At 39.3% G+C, this 20,721-nt stretch overlaps 1 protein-coding gene across 15 annotated transcripts in view; it reads left to right on the top strand.

Annotated features, from left to right (window-relative positions):
• The window catches only part of LOC129780389 (zinc finger CCCH domain-containing protein 13), a 372,838-nt gene extending 352,485 nt beyond the window's left edge, over positions 1-20,353 (top strand). For 13 of the 15 annotated variants that reach the window (XM_055788605.1, XM_055788603.1, XM_055788604.1 and 10 more), the window contains 5 exons: positions 645-706; positions 6,475-7,397; positions 7,457-7,835; positions 7,914-8,065; positions 16,875-20,353. In XM_055788605.1, the coding sequence (XP_055644580.1) occupies positions 645-706; positions 6,475-7,397; positions 7,457-7,835; positions 7,914-8,065; positions 16,875-18,873 (3,515 nt within the window). In that variant the 3' untranslated portion in view covers positions 18,874-20,353. The remainder of the gene's footprint in view (positions 1-644; positions 707-6,474; positions 7,398-7,456; positions 7,836-7,913; positions 8,066-16,874) is intronic. The other 2 variants (XR_008743905.1, XM_055788597.1) reach the window with 2 other exon arrangements.
• Positions 20,354-20,721: the final 368 nt, after the last annotated feature.

Here is a 20,721-nt window from a genome sequence, read left to right as displayed (position 1 = left end):
TAACAAAGAACCACCACCGTGATTGCAACATATTGTTCAAAGCATTAATTCAAAATAAATGGCCTCACACTACGACTGGACTTGCGAGGAAGTTTTTGTGTCTAGAAGTGAAAATAGATGGTGGTATTCAGGAAAATTCGTTTATCGCGAAAAATAGTCCAAGGAAAATGAGAATACACCATTTGTTGCTGCCACTAAAATGGCTGCCAGCAAATTTGTGAACTTTCTCTTGGAATGATTGTGCATATTTTCTTCTTTTCATTTTGCTTTCCATTCACCGCCTTCCTAAAAATGTGAGGAATTTCATGACAACATTTTCCTCACTCATCATTACCACGCCGGAGCCAGGTTATTGAGAAATCGAAACACTAAAACTCGTTAGCGAACAACCATGAATCGTGCGGTCTCGTCCCAAAGTAGCCCAACCACGTTCAATAAATCATTCGGAAAGATACGGACCCGCCGGTACAGTATTTCTTTCACAACATTACACCAGCCCCGCCGCACAGAATTGATTTGCGCCTACGTTACGTTACGCAGAAAAACAGCCTCACTCTAATTTAAATTTATTTCCAGCCCCTAAATCTCCACGCAGTAATCATTAATAATTGCCTTTCTTTCTTTCTCTTATCAATTCCCCCCAGGTTCCGCCCTGATGAACATCGTCGGAGTGTACAAAGAGATCCAGGATCAGCACATGAACATTGTAAGTTGCGATAACCCGATATCAGACCGGTGTGAGTTGGGTATAATTTATGTTCAAACAATCGCAGCAGTTGGCTGCCCTTTTCACCAATCGTACTGACGGAGCCTATCTTGGAAAAACTTTCCTATTTTATAAGACCCCGGTCACGAGGGGGATGGAGCAGTGCTTCGTGAATGAGTGCTTGTTATCATAAATTATGATTTGAATATCGAAAGTCAATAGTAATGTATTTCTTTGCCTGGAATCGTTCCAGATGGTCCTGCAGTAAAAACATTTAGTCGTCTTAATTGTCATCTTTTAAAGTTCCTTCGTTTCAGTCGTACTTTGTTGATTTGATCAGTTTGTAATATAAACATTGAAGTTGAAGGCTTTATATTTATTTTTGGAGGCTAAATATAAGTGCAGATATATCTCTATCAGTCTTTCGCCTGGTAACTTTCGCTCACCAGGAAAAAACTCGATTTCCATGTATTTAAAAAAGATTCAGCTTTTCAAGTGATATTTCTTAAATCCATCGAAAAATGGATGAGAAATAAGCCATAGCGAGAAATAAGCGAATTTTTCAATTTGTACCCCCTATATGTTCCCGAAAGACGAAGTCCTTTGTTAAAATGTGCTCCCCGCAGTTCTGGCATATAACAAGAAATGCGCACTCAAACGTTTTAGGCAGTATTCTAGTCGAAAAATTTAAAAACTAAAAGTTTTTTTTTTTCATCGAACGTGTTTCATCCTTTTTTCCAGCCTCATGTTGTGTTTTCTTGTGGTTAAGTGTTGGGTATTTAGCCGCTGGAAATTATCTGCTAGTGCAAACTGAGATCTTAGTGTGCGATCGTTAGCCGAGTGTTGAAACAAAACAATTAAAAACAGTATTTTTTGACGTAGACCTACTTGTTTCATTAAGAGTGCCAAATCAGAAAACAGGTCACGTTTTTATGAAGTGAAGTTAACGTTAACAACTATTTTTGCCGCGAACGGATTTTGACAAATTATACAAAACGAATCGAAAATTCCCTAAGATTTGTTTGTTATGCTATACATTACAATCCCCTGATGTGTAAACGGTTGAAATTGATGAAAACTAGAAGCATTCCCATTTTCCCATACATTTGTTCTGCTCATTTGTGAGCTTCCCTACCCCTGTCGTCAATAACGAGCAACTTAACGGCGAACAACGAAGGAGAATGATTCAGAGTCTCCGTGAACAAAGAAAAAAAGAAGATTAAAAACGTAGAGTAATATTTTACTAGAGCATAAATATTGAATCTAGCTGAGGCAAACTTTCAGTGTCGTTCTAGACACGAAACAATGAACATCGCTTGGTTTTGCTTTTTTTTCGTCATCACATGTCTTCGTTTCGGATTGAACTGTGCACGCGACCAAATTACTTAGTCGCTGATGTCTCTGGCATTGCAATCATTACATCAAACTGACGTCATTCTATTAAGGTTCTGAACTATTGTGTGAGGAATCATCAAACTAGGCTATCATCGGCTCACCAAGAAAATCATTGTTCAGGAGTTTTGTGAGTGATAAGATAAGTGTGTGTATATTTAGTTGCTTCAAGCCATCGATATATGGCTTTGTGTGCGTACGTGCGTGCTCCTCAACCCGTATGTACAAATAGCATCTACGCTACGGTGAAACCTCATTTGTATCTGTTCCCGTTGGCCCTGTCGCGATGCAACTATCACCTAATATTTTGAAGCTATGATGGACGATTGTTTGGTGGTGCAAATTATGTAGCCGTGATAATCAATATAAACAAAGAAAGAGGTAGCAGAAGAGGAATATTTGCGCTAGGGTATGAATAATGGATCTCTGCTGAGGTAAAAATTCAGACTTTTTCTCTATTCGAAGCAGTTAACATCGCTTGTTTTCCGTCATTATAAGGGGTTTGTTGGTGCCTTTGACGTTGCATCAATACATCGAACTGACGCTTTGGCGAAGAAGGCGTTAAGGTTGTGCGCCACAGAATTATTTGAATAAGAAATGTCAAGCTAAACCATAGAGGATGACGTGCTAGAATGTTGTGAGTTAAATTGGAAACAGAATGCCGCGTTGTGCATTACTTCTCATCAGATGTTTAGATGTGCGATTCTACTGAGACAATACTGAAAAACATGTAGCATGATATTTGATACTTGCAAGTATATCCATTGTTGTTGTTTCCATACGGTGCCAAAGAAAGTTTGATGTAGTTATGACATGTGAAATAATGGTACTAGTGCTACATGTATATAATCGCCTGTAGCCGAGTGTATGTCTATTACGAAAAAATTACGAGGGCAAGAATGAATCGAAAAACCATCCTATAATTTTTCTTCAAACGGTCGCCATTTTGTCAAAGATAATGCACGATGTTGGGTTCAATCTCAGAACTATTCATTAGTTGAACCTTTATTGGCCGTTTTACAATTTTCTCTTTCTGCAAATATTCTTATACTTCTAACAAAACGCGTCATGATAATAAAAATATTATCAGATAAAGGGTGTGTCACATCAAATTGCATCACGGAAAAAACGCTGTAGAAATTTAATTTTTAGGAATTATATCTTCAGCTTTCACTTATAATCAGATAAGTGTGTATAGATCACGTTGGCCATGCTTCACTGTCAATTTTTCGTAAATTTGGAAAAATGTCGTCGAACGTAAAAGAGCGTCGTGAATTAATCCTGTGCACTCATTTCGAGAATCCGGAGTTGTCACATCGGGACATCGGTAAGATGCTGGGAATCGTCCAATCCACGGTCAGCAGAGTACTAAAACGATACTTCGAGAACCTAACCATCGACCGGAAGGTGAAGAACGGCAAAAATGGTCAGTGAAAATGATCACAAGCGCGTAGTTAAGCAGTTTAGACGTGATCCGAGAAGTTCGGTCCGGGATGTCGCCAATAAGCTGAATTTGTCAAGTTCATTCGTCCAGCGGACCAAGCAGCGGGAGGGCCTGCGTACATACAAGGTTCAGAAGGCTCCTAACCGCGATGAAAGGCAAAACATGGTGGGGAAGACGCGAGCCTGGAAGCTGTACACCGAAATTCTGACGAAGCCGCATTGCCTGGTAATGGACGACGAAACCTACGTCAAAGCGGACTTTCGTCAGCTGCCGGGCCTGTTGTTCTTCTCCGCAGAGGACAAATTCAGCGTTCCGGAGGAGATTCGCAAGCAGAAACTATCCAAGTTTGCCAAAAAGTACATGGTGTGGCAAGCGATCTGCTCTTGCGGAAAGCGGAGCGCCCCCTTCGTGATGACCGGCACGGTAAACGGGCAGGTTTACCTTAAGGAGTGCCTACAGAAGCGCTTACTACCACAATTGAAGCAGCACGAGGGCCCGACCATCTTCTGGCTGGATCTCGCTTCGTGCCACTATTCAAAGGACGTGTTGGAGTGGTACGAAGCCAACGGGGTCACCTTCGTGCCAAAGGAAATGAACCCGCCCAACGCGCCGGAGCTTCGCCCAATAGAGAAATATTGGGCGATTATGAAGCAGGCCCTCCGGAAGAACCCAAAAGTTGTCAAATCGGAGGCGGACTTCAAGAGAAAATGGATTTGTGTTAAAAAAAACTACAACCTGACGTTGTACAGAACCTTATGGACGGGGTAAAGAGGACGGTGCGAGCATACGGACTTGGGCTCGAAGTATGAATAAAAAGAAAATGCCAAAAGTTGTTTAATAGTTTTTATTTTACTGTCTAAAATTTTCAAAAGGATCGGTCTACTGGGCGAATTTCTACAGCGTTTTTTCCGTGATGCAATTTGATGTGACACACCCTTTACAATTCTCATTCAAGATTCTTTAATCATTTGCAAAACAAAAGTTTCTTCATTACATTTAAAACATATTTGACACAGAAAAATAAATCTCCATTCAAAATTTTTATTTTCATAGTGCGTATGCGTTCTTCACCTGAGAATCCATCACCATTTACGCTTCACACCAACACAATATGAAGATCAATTCCGTCAACGCGAATTTAAATTGGAGAAACAACACCTTCTACGATGTAACTTCAGAACATATGATAATGAAATTTTCCCATTTTCCTCCAAAGTTTTCCGATTTTTCTCTCCGTAACATTGATCTACGGGTATAGATGAATACAACGAAATAATGGCGACTCAAAAAGGATCATTCCTACCTCGGGTTTTGCACTTAGCGACCCATTTGGCGATCCATTTTTATTTAGGTAGATAACATAACTCGTCCCGCTTAAACATTTGCATGAGGTGGAACCATCATCATTAGAAAAAAAATCCTGCATACAGCCATAAAAAGTGTTTCGATGACTGGGTTGTTCGTTGGAAAAGGGGTATTGCTTCAGAAGTATTTGTAAATAAAGCATTTTTATTTAAAACTCAAATTCCTGGCATACATTTGACAGAATGTATAGCAACCTAAACTGTAGTTCATCATTCTGTATGTAGATTACAGATTTTTGTATAAAAGTACAGATAGCTACAGAATATTCTGGTTTTATAAAGTAATAAAACGCGGAGTTGGTAAAACAGATAAGGTAAACATTTCATTTCGATGATTGGACCCTCAAGACTGCTGCAATGTTAAATCCCAAAACATCCTTAATATAACAAGCATTAATGAAGTATTGAGAGCGTTTTCCGGGTTCTACGATGGAGTTTAACAAGATCTGCAGAACGGGGGTCTTCGTAGCCACTTGGTTACGCGTTCGCTTACCAAGCGATCGATCGTGAGTTCAAACTCAGGGCCCTCAATTGACCATCTTTGTGTTGTTATAGAATAACTACGTCCACGCAACCATCATCAGCGATGGAAATCGATCCACGGTGGAACAAAGATCGATTCATCCATACAACTGCTCTGCTCTGCAAGAAATATCGGGCTGCTGTTCTATAAATAACTCAACAATGATCAATATCAACTGTCTCCGCTGTCCGGTCTGCTGAACAATGGAAGAACTGAAAGAATACCCTTACGCCTAAATGGCTACTACTGTGTAATTTACCATAATGTAATGGAACAGAAAACTTAACGCCTAAATGGCTACTACTAACTACTGTGTAATTCACAATTTATAGAAACTTAAACATATGTACATGTACACGATTAAACCCGGCTCTGTTACAGCTAAATGCTAATGAGCCTAATAAATAAGTGGGATAAAAAAAAAAAAAGATCTGCAGAACGAATTTCGTACTTGTGAACGCAAATTGGATGTCTAACGAATCTGCATACGTTTTTTCTGGTTACAATCAGAACAAAAATAAGCTTCGGAATCCGCTCAGCAACGACACGATTAAAGCAATTTTAGGATCAGAAGATTTAATTGAACATCGTGGCGGTAGATCGAAAACTTTATTGAATGATAATATGTAATCTAAATTTAGAAAGACTGTGTATGAGTATCATCAAACGCACGAGTGATTCGAGGCTTGCAAATGTCGATGTACATTTACAGCAAATGTATTTGTAGTAAATTAATGTAAATATAAATCTAGTAAGTAAACATATAATTTTTCAGAAAATGAATGAGTATTTTATATACTAATAAAACATATTTTTTTTCTGCAACGAATATTTTCGATGGTAAGGATTTTGGAAGAAATAGTACAGATGAAAAAGATTTTTATCCCTTCCGGTACAGATAAAAATGTGCCATATGATAAATCCAAAGAACTCCAATGTTTTTTTATCTAAACAAAAAGCTATTCATCAAAAAATCGATATTGTTTTCAGCTACGCAACTCAATCGGTGTCACTTCAAACAACTAACCATTCCATTCACTTTCAGCTGAAGGCCTTCTACGTTGACCTGCTAGTGCCGCTGGAAACCAACCTGGAGAAGGATACCAAGGTGGTACAGTTCGAGCAGAAGAAGTTCCTCCAGCAGCATAAGCTTCGCTCGGACAGCTACAGCAAGGCGGCTGCGACCATGAAGAAGCACCGAAAGAAAAGTTCCAAGAGCTCGGCGAAGGATGCCGAAAAGGAGATCAAAAGCATCCAAACGTTCGAGGAGGAGAAACACAAGTTGGATCAATTTTGCGAGCACAGCTTGAAGAACGCTATGACGCAGGAACGTCGCAGGTACGGATTTGTGTTGGAACGTCAGTGCTCGCTGGCGAAGCACTGGATGGCTTATCACCACTCTGGCCATTTGATTATTGAGAAGTCGCTGGACAACTGGAACGATGTGGCTGCCACGCGGGAATTCTTGCCGCCGAACGTCGAGAATATGTTCACCTCGAAGCAACTGAAGGACCTTGAGGATGACGACGATGTGCACTCGATTGCTTCGCAGCTACGCAAAACCCGATCCATCGATGCCTCTTGTCTGGATATGCGCTCGCTGGGAGATGTTGTTAACAGTTCTATGATGCATATGCCACGTGCCAAATCGGAGTTCAATTTGACAAACAGCAGCACTGGTAGTGTTAGCACTCTGGTCGGGGTAATGAGCAGCAACGGTCAAGGAGGCCACATGATGAGTGGAACACTGAAAAGCAACGATACCACGCAATGGGAAAGGCCAACGGTGAAGGCTTTGTACGCGTATCTGTCCTCCGGTGAGAATCAATTGAGCTTCTTGGAAGGGGATCGAATTGCGTTGGTTGGAGACCGCGCTAAAGGTTGGCAGTTTGGAGAGAACTTGCGAACGCAAAAGTTCGGTTGGTTCCCGATTGCGTACACCGAAAATGAACGGGATGATAAGGAAAGGTTTGTTGAAATAAATTCGCTTGCATTATTTTTAGAAGTAATCTGTTTTTTCGTTTTAGCATCAGCGAATGGGTTCAGGCTCCGCCGAGCGAGATTGAAGTGGAAAACACACCGGACACTTCCCTCGAGAGTACCCTGGTCGATGACAATATGTCCAAGCTTAACGAGTCGTACCACGAGGACGCCTCGCCGACGCGAATGTTTGGCGACACGATCCAATACCGCCAGTCGAAACAGTTCCGTCGCTTGTCGCGTGGCGAGAAACCACCCAAACCGGGCCCTCCGCCTCAGTTGCCAGCCCCAGTTCCGACACCAGTAGTGCCTAACTATAGCAAACCGCAGGGAATCGCCCAGTCCAATAGCTTCTCATCGTCCGGCGGGGCTCCAATGGTCGAGAAGCGAAAGCCAGTCCCGGCCACCATCAACTTCAATAAGCCGGTAAGTTACGAGTGGGCGTTTTGTGGAAGTGAAAATGGTCAGATTAATGTTAACTATGTACTGATTTTACTTCGACAGCAATCGGCAAACAAGCCGAAAACATCCCGCAACGGAATAGCCAATGCCTCGCTGCATAGCAGCAACGACAGTGGATTCTCGAACGAGCCTCAGCCCCAACCAGAAGTGGAATTGTACTCGGATGAGGAAGCCGGTAACCGGGTTCCAATAAGGTAGGTTTATCTGAAACTCGTATTCCTGCGAATAACTGCTTGGTTGGTGGATAAATGACGTGGTGGTAACTAACAATATTCTGAATAAGTTTTGTTTGAAACATACAGTCTAATAATAATCTCGAGAAATTGTCGCAATCGTTCATGCATTAATAATTCGAACTACCAGGTCAAGGTTCTTTACACGCTTACAATGGAAATAATAACAGGAGATCTGAGATTTGTCTAAGCATGAACATTCTATCTCTTATATTTTCATAGAAATTACGTGTTCTTGACATGTTTCTAAATGGAAAAAAGTTTGCAGAACATGTCAATCGCAAGAATTTACACTAAAAAATGTTACAAGTTAAACATCTATATAAATAAAAATGATTTGATGTCCGTTCCTCACGATTTAACTCAAGAACGGAGCAACAGATTTAAACAGTCAGTATCACTTGACTTGAGATAGAATGTTCATGCTTAGACAAATGTACATATTTTAACATTATTCCTGCAGACAAAATTACAAAATTACAATCCAATTTACGAATGACTTGTTAGTAATCGTATGAGCTATTCATATAATTTTTTTAAGGATGTTCATAAAATATGTTTTTGAGAAAAGTTAATTTCATTTTTTGCGTCTTAGTCTGCGTCATGTTTCTATGTCAAAAAAGGAATTATATACCACGAGTATAGATAACGTACATAAAAATAATTTCTGTGAGAACTTGAGTGTTCGAAATAATTTAAATCAAAATATCAAATGTGGGTAGGACGACGTTCGCCGAGTCAGCTAGTTAGTAATAATTTTTCTAAGAAAATATGAAAAAGTTGTTGGGTACAGTAAAGTTGCATTTTTATTGTTCGCACTGGCATTCAAGACCGACCCGCCGTCGGAAGCGGCGGCCTTTTGCAAACAAACCAACATTTTTTAGGTCTTCGGTAAGATTAGAAAAAAAACTCAAAATTACCAAAAAAAATCAACTCACAAACTATTAGACCTCGATAATTTTAGTCTGAGAATGAAATGTAGGAATTTTCCTTAAATTCATTCAAAAAATATCAAATATTTTTTTTTAAAGTTCGCACTGAAAAAATATATTTTTTGAAATCAAAATTTCTTTTTCTCAAAGAATTTTTATTCTAAATTCAGAATAAAATATATGAATAACCCAAACAACAACTAACAAATCGTCAAGGAGACTATTGTTTCACTCGTAACATTATTGTGTGTACATTCTTGGGATTGACATGCTCTTGACATGTTTCTAAATATTTTTTAGTTTGCAGAACGTGTTAATCGTGAGAATTTACACACAAAAAAGTTACGTTTAACATGTTGAGCCCCAAATTTTTCTTTATTCGCTTTCACCTGACTTATAACATTAAGGTGATGGTGGAAACTAGCCACAATGGCGCTCACTTCTTTCATCTCCCTCCCTCGCCCCTCGCCCGAAAATCAATAATTTTGTGAAACAGTGTGAAGAAAATGATCGTTTTCGCACACTTCTCATCAAGTAACATCAACCAAACTCTTATCGATTACTCACTGATATTTTTTTTACTCGTAGGGTAAATGATCTTGGTTTGTCCAGTCGAAAATATGATCATGGTTTGCCCACTTTTTTGAATGCTTTAATTCAGCGCTCCTGTGTCAAATAAGGCCTTCGAATGTTTCGAAACATATAAATGAAATTGCCTTTTACATGATTTATAGAGGTTTGATAGTATATTTTTACGAAATCACATGTTTTAAAGGATTATAAAATACACCTTCTATTTGTGTCAATGCGCCCCTCATTCAAGCTAACTTTTAATCGATCACCAGATGATTATTTGGCACGTATTCGGACCTTTTCTGGATTACAACACTTATAAATATTGTAAACATCATGCTTGCTCACCATTTGTATCGGATTTACATAGCTAAACCATTAAATTAACGCATTTTGATGAACTCAATTCTGATCATGAGTTGTCCAATTCAATAATGTTGTTTTGTCCACATGATTTCTATGGCAACCGCTTGGCGCGCTGCAGTTTATTTATGTTTGTTTATGGTGTGCTTCGCGCGTAGCAGAAGTATGGTTTTTCTGTGTTGATTGTGTTGAGGTGAACACTTCTAAAATGCCCAAGAAAAGGCAATATTCTGAAGAAAGCCTACATTATGAATGAATCAATATGATGACAGTAAACTCAAGCAATGATAAATGCAACATCTAATTGTGAATTCGAATGTTTTCATTCAAAAATGGAGATTTCTAAAACCGGACAAACCATGATCATTTTTTTGGTCAAACCATGATCATAATTCTTCTTTAAGGAAAATCGTTAAAAAACATAAAAATTTGAATAATTTCAACACCTTATGGTAGTATTAGCAACTAGAGACTTGGGGCTTTTCAACAAACCCAAACTCGTATCGATTATGTGTGATTTTCATGAAAAAAATATCGATTTGCATTTACTAGTTGCGTAAAAACACCCAAATTGTACAAACCAAGATCATTTACCCTAACATTATTCTTGGGATTGAAATGCTCTTGACATGTTTCTAAATATTATTAAGTTTGCAGAACGTGTTAATCGTGAGAACTTACACACAAAAAAGTTACGATTAACACGTTGAGCCCCGAATTTTTCTTTATTCGCTTTCCATTCAGCCCGCATCAAGAGCATTTGCACAATATCAGTGTCGGTGCCCGACCTCAAAGATATTTATTGTATAAGAACAAATATGTGAAAAATTCGACTAGAAAGTAGTTACATATCGTGAAACATCGGAAAACATTTTTTTTTAATATTTTCGTATTTTGTAACTGCCAGTCCCAATGATCAACATTTTTCTAACGAAAAGCTCATCGTCAGTCCATAAGAACCGACACGGGGCTCAACGTGTTAAAATATAAGTAGATTTTTTTCAAAGGAAACATGAAAAAGTTATTGCATGGAACATTACTTTCCTGCAGAAGTACCATTCTTCCAATCAGTGTTGCCACACGTACAGATTTATCTGGAAAGGTACAGATTGTTCCGTTAATTTCGGTACAGATTCTGTACGGTACAGGGTACAGATTTTCGTCAAAAAGTATAGACTGGTACAAATTTTTCTGCGTGTAATTTCTTACATTTGAACAAAACAACATTAAGGTACATGATGATTTTCCCGCTACCGTATCGCTTGGTGGTGCTGATCATAAAAGCATTTACAATGTAAAAGCATTTACAATTGATCAGGGTCATAAGATGGAATACCTTACAAGGATCGTCTGAAAGGATTCGCGTCGGACGGCGCGAACAAAATAATATCGAAGGGAGGGTGTTTTGAGATATGAAAGTTTTTGACACTAAATTCAAATTTTGAGAAAGATTTTCCAACAACTTTGTCGTGGAGGCGATCTGGCGTAGTGGTAACATCCATACCTCTCACGCTAAAGATCACGAGTTCAATTCTCACTCCCGACATTCTTCCAAAAATGGAAGCAAAGTGACGAACCACCCAATGTGTTGAAAGTCACTAAAATACAGATAAAAAAACAACTTTGTCAAACATCATATTTGAATCAGGCATCTGGATTTTTAGTTAAGATTTTTTAAAAGAAAGATCCACGATTTTCAATACGCCCTTTTCAAAAATCAGTCGTAATTTAAATTAGTCATATGATAAGCTAAATTGTGATTTTGGTTAGCTCCCAAGTTTCAAAAATATAGGAGAGGGTGGAGACAAAATTTTTGAAAGAAAAACTACAGAAGAGAAAGATTTTTAACTCCTTTGGTACAGATGAAAATTGGCAAAACTGCTTCCAATGTATGGATGACTTAATGGTTATTGTATGAACTTTCCATTTTTTTCAGAATTTGAGAAAAAAAAATCTTTTTGAGAAAAATAAATTTTGATCTTGAAATTTTTTTTTCAGTTTTTTTTGTATTTTTTAAATGATAATTGAGGCAACTTAGGCCCTTTTCAAAAAGTAGTCTTCCTTTTTGGAGATTTCAACTAAGTAGAGTAGAAATTTTCCAAGAGAGAAAATTTGAGATCCGAATTGTTCTCGTTGCGCTTTCTATTTTTTCCGCATCGAGAACATCTGCACAATGTCAGTGTCAGTATATGTTTATTGCATAAAAAAAACAGGCAGAAAAATTTTACTATAAAGTAGTCACATATCGTAAAACCTTATTTCCTTATTTTGTAACTGCCAGTCCCAGTGATCAATGTTTTTCTAATGAAAAGCTCAACGTCAGTCCCTAGGGACCAACAAGGGGCTCAACGTGTTAAATGACCAATTCCTTTGAATCCACATTGTTTCTCTGCAATCTGAGATGGCGCTGCCAACAAACAGTTCAGTTGACATGACGTATATTGAGTGATTGTAAAATGTCGAGCATTACCAAACGTGATCAATTCCAGATTTTGATTGGTCCCATTTGAGTTCTACCAAATTTTCCATCTATAGGTTCGCCGCCGATAATATTATTTTTTTCTTCGACAAACCAAACAACAATGTTGCATTCAAGTGCTAGGTTGCCATATGAACGAATATTACTTGAAAGTCTGATATGAAATTGTTTCGCGTGTTGATTTTGTTGTGAAGCAATATTGATTTTCTTTTAAAATTTGTTTTTCAAATCTGTTTGAAAGATGAAAAAGATTCACCGCGTTGGTTTTCAGACCACTCGGCGGAGAGTGTTTGTGTGTTATTGAATCACACGCCCCTTGTTGATAATGGTGGTGGTGGAACAAATATAGTATCACCTGAATTATAACATTGAAAGAAATGTGCCCCTTCCCACACTGGTGTTTACTCAAGCGAGAGGCGAATTTGTGTATGTTATATTATTCGGCTGAAAAGTTCATAAGGTTGACGTCTAGATGGCGCCTCTTGCAAAAATCTACTTGACTATCACAAAGCACCATCTTTTAATGGATACGTGTCAAAAGTTGACAGTAATCGGTCGATTGGTTCGTGAGTACAGCATTGAGAGTGAAGCGACTTTTGTTATAGTGAAAACAAATGGAAAAATCACAAATCGATGAAAACGATGGCAAAATTGCATGAATTGTACTATAAAAATCGTTGCAAATAAGCACGCATTGAAAATATTTTTCTCCGCTGCACTAGAAATATCTTTTAATTTTTGCATAACTGAAAACACAATAAAGTGTTTTTGGCTCATACTGCCTATACTGCCCATGTTTGCATAGGAGACGTAATCACCATCACGTGTTGGAAAATCGCATTTTTGTTGTTTTTTGGCCTACAAGCATAACCATGCAAATTTCCAATGAAATAATCTGTCCAGTTGGAGGATATTTTCGACAAAAAGAGAGCCTAGGAGATTTTGTGGATCAAAACTTTTATTTTCCATTTGGGAAACGCTTGCGTCTATTTATGCGGACAATCAATCGTTTCAATGAACATTTGTTCACAAAGCTAGACGTAATCACCAGGTTGCTTTGTCTGTAGTGTAAGCATTTACCTTTCCGATAATAGTCAAAACGTCTCCGTCGATAGCTTCAGTTGTTGTCGGATAAAATCAAATAGGTTTGGAAGAAATTGCAATGAACCAACCATCACATGAAGAAATTGAAGATATTGACAAAAATTACTGAAATATGTTTTGAAGCCTTCATTCAATTTCATTGACCAGCTTCAGCTACAAAAATCACAAAAGGATTTTATAATTAAAAAAGTTTTGGCAGAGACTCAAATAGATTACAATTTTAAGATTAGTTGTATTAAATTAGCAAATAAAGAATAAAAAATTAAATAAGTTTTAAAAAAATATCGATGTGTTTTATTGAACTTGGGTTAAGTATTCAAAATAGATGTTCGCAAAATAAATTAAACAGCTGGAATTTGCAATAAAATTCCTATACAATAACTGTCTAAATCGTAAATCTTTGGCTTGATACCATTTATACTGAAAAAGTATTGTTTATATTGATAACGAATGATGAAATGGGCTGTTTATTTTTGTAACTGATTATTATAAAAAGTAGTATTTAAAGCATGATTTTTTTTACTTACACTAACGTTTTGAGCAAATGTTGAGTACGTTGAAATATTCGATGTCGAATTTGATGAGTGATAATGCTAAGAATCAATATTATATACATTTTACTACTGATTTGATTGTTTCGTTATCTACTTGAAAATTCAAATGCAGAAATTGAAGTAAAGGGTGTGTCACATCAAATTGCATCACGGAAAAAACGCTGTAGAAATTCACCCAGTAGACCGATCCTTTTGAAAATATTAGACAGTAAAATAAAAACTATTAAACAACTTTTGGCATTTTCTTTTTATTCATACTTCGAGCCCAAGCCCGTATGCTCGCACCTTCCTCTTTACCCCGTCCATAAGGTTCACGTCAGGTTGTAGTTTTTTTTTAACAGAAATCCATTTTCTCTTGAAGTCCGCCTCTGATTTGACAACTTTTGGGTTTTTTCCGGAGGGCCTGCTTCATAATCGCCCAATATTTCTCTATTGGGCGAAGCTCCGGCGCGTTGGGCGGGTTCATTTCCTTTGGCACGAAGGTGACCCCGTTGGCTTCGTACCACTCCAACACGTCCTTTGAATAGTGGCACGAAGCGAGATCCGGCCAGAAGATGGTCGGGCCCTCGTGCTGCTTCAATAGTGGTAGTAAGCGCTTCTGTAGGCACTCCTTAAGGTAAACCTGCCCGTTTACCATGCCGGTCATCACGAAGGGGGCGCTCCGCTTTCCGCCAGAGCAGATCGCTTGCCACACCATGTACTTTTTGGCAAACTTGGATAGTTTCTGCTTGCGAATCTCCTCCGGAACGCTGAATTTGTCCTCTGCGGAGAAGAACAACAGGCCCAGCAGCTGACGAAAGTCCGCTTTGACGTAGGTTTTGTCGTCCATTACCAGGCAATGCGGCTTCGTCAGCATTTCGGTGTACAGCTTCCGGGCTCGCGTCTTCCCCACCATGTTTTGCCTTTCGTCGCGGTTAGGAGCCTTCTGAACCTTGTATGTACGCAGGCCCTCCCGCTGCTTGATCCGCTGGACGAATGAACTTGACAAATTCAGCTTATTGGTGACATCCCGGACCGAACTTCTCGGATCACGTCTAAACTGCTTAACTACGCGCTTGTGATCTTTTTCACTGACGGAGCATCCATTTTTGCCGTTCTTCACCTTCCGGTCGATGGTTAGGTTCTCGAAGTATCGTTTTAGTACTCTGCTGACCGTGGATTGGACGATTCCCAGCATCTTACCGATGTCCCGATGTGACAACTCCGGATTCTCAAAATGAGTGCGCAGGATTAATTCACGACACTCTTTTTCGTTCGACATTTTTCCAAATTTACGAAAAATTGACAGTGAAGCATGGCCAACGTGATCTATACACTCTTATCTGATTATAAGCGAAAGCTGAAGATATAATTCCTAAAAATTAAATTTCTACAGCGTTTTGTCCGTGATGCTATTTGATGTGACACACCCTTTAGTTACAACATAAAAAACGAAATTACGTCTCTGCGTTCACCGCAGTGCAGTGAACAGAGAATATTAATTATACGAGCAGCGATTCAATGGGCTCTTATATTCATCTATTAGGAAACACTAAGTAATAAGACACTGTCGTGACAGGCATGTTTAGACTCTACGAAGAATGTGATTCAAATGTAGATTTTGCTTATAGCACATAATACTGATAATTTTTGATTTTCGAACGATGTATGAAAGCTGTATTGAAATACGTCTGTTATGCGGACAAACAGTGACTTTTCGGAAACGTTCTTTCAAAATTGCTCAAATGTTTACGAACAAAAAATGTTTGTTTGCATGTTGAGCATACGTATTGCATTGTGTAGAATTCGTAGCAGCGAAAAAGTTGATTTTGTTCATTTTGTCGTTTACGTCTTCTATACAAACATGGGTAGTATATTGGCACCAATTATTTCTTTATCTTATGTAAGGATTATGTTGTTTGATGTTCGAGTCCTTTTCTTGCCTAGTTTACACGGTCTTATAAAGGGTTAAGCATTGCCAACCTTCAACCTTCATAGCGTGTTAGATCTCACTTATTTTTCCGCGTTTTTTAATTCTTCGATTTCTTTCCTTTGATTCCAAATTCGATAGCGGATGGCTCTTCCAGTTCTTTTTTCAAATGTTGCAAAATTGTTCGATCGGTTCACAATCTAAGCCGAAAGATGACTTGATGCTCGTCGAATCTGAAACCAAGATTGACATATAATCTGATTCTAGATTGGAGCTAGAATTTGGAAGTTGAAAATTGAAATAAATTGAAAGTCCGTAATCAAGTACTTAGAAATCTTCATCTGCGACGTCGATTTTGGATGTGGAACCCAATTTAAATTCGAACCCGCGTTTTCAGACCTGGAAATTAAATATGAAAAACATGTATATGAACTGCAATTATGATTAGAAATATTTAAATAATTTAAATTTTTTAAATATGAAAAAAAAATTGAACCAAGAATGACAATACGCTTAGATGTATGAATGCTAACCAGATGGTTTTCCTCAATAACACTGATAATATCAAGATAGCTGAATGAATAGTTTTCTAACATATTGGACAAAGAAAAAATAACCATTTCTATGAAATAGCGTAACCTAATAACCCCCATGCTTTAAACCAACTAAAACTTGTAATCAGTTCATTATTTTTAAGGTCTTGTTTTCAAGTCAAATTATATTGTATCACCCAAATAGAAACTAATGATAACCTGGGATATTAACAACTCTGGTTCAAAAGGTATTACTAACAACCCATCGAGAGCAAGAACGTCCCCATCCATTTTTTTCTTCTTTCTTTTTCAATCTGTTCAAGATCCTCTCGCTCAGAGAAGAATCTCTCATCACCGCGTTCGACGGATCGCGAGCTGAGCGAACATCGCTCTTCCCACTACCATCCTCAGCATCCGCATCACCAGCAGCAACAGCAGCAGCGCTACAGCGGTGCCGGTCTGGACGATGATAACGATATCTACGGAACGGTGGTTCCGGCTCGCCGTCAGCAACAAAGAATGCGCCAAGCGAACAGCTTCGGGAACATTGCCGACAGCAACAGCGGAACGCTGGAGTATGGCTACCGACCGCGGACCCGCATGTCGGATGGACAACCAAACCAGAGCGATGCCCAGAAAATCAAGCGCACCAAATCGTTCTGGAAATTCTCGAAATCCCAGGACCACATCCTCGAGGGGATGGCCATGTGGAAACACAACGATATTATTCCGACCGGGCGGGAGAAGCGCGAAATGGAGAAGAAGGAGGCCACACTGAAGAGGAACATGCGCAAGAAGGAGCAAATAGAGAAGCAGAAGCAGAAGGAAATGATCGCTGCGAAGGAAGGGCAGGAGGTTGCCGGAAGGAGTGTCGAGAGCAGTACATTGGTGAGGAATCGTGAGAAAGAACGGGAGCGGGAGAAAGAGTGTGAGGTGGATCGGGACCGAGAGCGAGATCGTGAGCGTGATTATAATCGTGAACGTGAAAGCAATCGCGAGCACGACCACAATCGAGAGCGCGAGCGGGAATTGAAGCGCGAGCGCGAACCGAATCGGGAACGTGATCAGAATCGTGATCGTGATCGCGATCACAATCGGGAGCGAGATAACATCCGGGAACGAGACAACAATCGTGATCGAGAACATAACCGTGAACAGCGAGATCGTACCCGTGACCGGGAACAGCGATCGGAGAGAGAGCCTCAGAGAACACACAGTACTGCGATGATGCCGGAACCTGAAAAATTCCCCATCACTAAATCGGATATTGACAGGCGAATCTCCAAGTTGGATGAACTCAACCAACAGCAACAACAGCAACATCTGCATCAGCAACATCTACAGCAACAAAAGCAGCAGCAACACCATCAGCAGCAACAACAACAACAGCAGCAGCAGCAATCGAAAAAGAATAGCCATTCTAAACAGGATCGCGAACGGCAGGACAGACAAGATCGTCACGAGAGAGATCGCCGTCGAGATGAAGTGGATCGCAAGCCATCGAAGTCCGCTAAAAATGATACGAACAATAATCGGAATAGCTACCACGAGCGGTTACAGCAGGACGAGCAGATCTATGGGGAATCGATTCCACCCGTGTCCAAAGGCAAGGATAAGTATAGGGCGTCCGAGAGGGAGAGTAGCAAGAATCGTAACAACGATGCGTTGAACAAGTACTACCAGGATCAGCATTTTGACGATTTTGCGATTATCCCAAGTGAGTCAATCATGATTCAAGATACAAGCTTCTACGACGACGATGGCATGATGGACGACATGATGCTGATGAAGACGGTGCGCAGGAAGGATATCCTGAAGCAGTACTACTCCAGCGGAACGGATACGGAGCGGAATTCATCCAGCTCGGACCCGTACGACTGTATCGTCGTCGACGATCACCTGGTTTCCGCGGCCGATATGATGATGAGGAAGAATCGCGGAGAAAAGGTTCGCGAGGGCCGCAAGTCGAACGGCGATGGTAACCGAATGGATTCCAAGCAAGCCGATGACAAGATGACATTTTCCACATTCCGGGGAACGGTCGTTGACGAAGACGAAGCCATCATGATGATCGAGGACGACGATATGATGATGGAAGAACCGAGAGATCGTCGTTCGAAGTCATCCAGGGCGAACAGCTCCGGGCAGATGATGGACCCGATGAAGTACGAGTCGGAACAGGAAACGAGAATCAGTGCGAAGGTGAATAGCAACGGTAATCAGAAGCGGAAGTCTACGAAATCGATACCATCCGATGGCAAGGCATACGGCCCGTGGTACGATCTTTGGGGAACGGAATCCACCATGCAAAGCCCGAAGTAGTGAAAGGCAGAATTTTAGCTTCTAGGTAATAAATAAAATTAATTAAGTGGTGCAGGTTACATCCATGGTTTCGACGGGGTGGCTGATGGAAGAAGAACGCTACATTCACTAGTTAACACACTTTCTGACCATTTATCGTTTTATACGCAGACATTCCAAAAGCACTCGAGGCTGCGGTCGCAGAAACCAATTTTGATTACCAGTTGAACTAAATTGACGGAATCGAATATCGTTATTTAGAAGTGCGAACTGTAAGTAACAGATATTCGACCTACGCGCCATTCGGCCATGGATCTAAACCCTGCGGTACGCATGCAAATACCATTTACCAAACCATCCTATGTCCACCCACACAGACACAAACAAAGCAACAGCACAGATAGATATGTGCCCAGAGGTTAGTCAATCTTTATCCCTGGCGTAAAGATTGAAATTAATCCTAATAGAAATCAAATAGTTTTGCAGGAACATTTCTTCGCATTCGCGCATATCAATATAGATAAACGTACAAATTACCAGACAGCTAGCAGTTGAAACCGGCAGCCGAGGGAGTGCCCTGTTTGTTTTGTTTTTTTTTTGCTTTATTTCAGCACACATGAAGAGGGGTGAAGTCCACCCACAATGAAGATAGCGCTCAATATTTGCAATTTAGTTTTAAGGGTTTTTTTTATATAGCTCTAGGAAAATATTTGTTATTCAGTGTTGAGTTTTTTAGTAGATTTTGTTTGATTTACATCAAAAAGTGTTTTTATGTTATTCTAATGATTGAGAATCAAATACAGCGAAGTTTTGGTGCTCACTAGTATTGAGAACGCAGTATGTTCTAACGTAGGAAACAGAAGAAATTTGTTCGATAAGTACATTCCGGTTGGGGTCTCTATTAGTTGTGTTTATCTACCTACACTAGTATAAATTATACCATCCATGAGTTAGTCAATATTTTTAAATACTTACGAACGGGTTGCCGCCCCAAAAAGGACACACCATAATCTAGTTCTACTACTTAAAGCAGCGTATGCTTAAAAGGGTGTATTATTTGATAGATTAATTTCAACGGAACAATATAAATACAGCGATGCGCATGCTGTCCATTTTAAGTGCCAATCGAATAGAGGAGAACGATATTTGCGATCGGTGATTCGGTCTTTTGCAGGGAAACGCCTTCCGGTAGGCAACAGGAACACAAACATGCAAGAGATCGCTGGTCGATTGAACGAATGAAAGATTTCAAAAACCGATTGTCGATCGATATATTACGTAGGTTAGTAAATGTTTTTAGTCGTATTATTTGTACTATAATGAAGAAGTTTAGAAGTACCCTTTTTACCATATCTATAATTGAATAATGTAAATTCATGTATTCCGCCTTGTAGTTTTTAGTTTCTTGAATTCATTTGTATTTTAAAATATAATTTATGTATTTCTTGTAACATATCTCCAGTGTAATTAACAAAATATTGAAATAAAATTATTTTATCCCAGTAGATATGAATTATTCTTCTCACTCACAGGAATAAATCTACCAACCTTCTTCGAGTAGTCGTTTATTTTTCTACAATAAGTGTGCATTCAACATGTCTCGTTGACATATTCACCATTTACCCAGCCGTAGAAAACTGACCCGCACAAAATATTTCATTTAATGTTAAAAGTTTAACATTACTACGTGGCTTAAAAAAGTCGCTGTATTGGCAATTTCTTGTTTTTTTTTAAATTTTATTTTGTTTTTAACTCTATATGTTCCATTCAGCTATTTTATCTTTCTTGGATATTTATATGTCACGGTTGCACGTTAACTTTTTGGACTCATCCTCACATTTTGATGTTGTTCATTGGACTATGGGCTGC

This window comes from Toxorhynchites rutilus, chromosome 3, assembly GCF_029784135.1.
Source record: "Toxorhynchites rutilus septentrionalis strain SRP chromosome 3, ASM2978413v1, whole genome shotgun sequence".
NCBI classification, from domain to species: Eukaryota; Metazoa; Arthropoda; class Insecta; order Diptera; family Culicidae; genus Toxorhynchites; species Toxorhynchites rutilus.
Note: the sequence above shows the minus strand (reverse complement) of the source record. Positions and strands in the feature narration are given on the sequence as shown.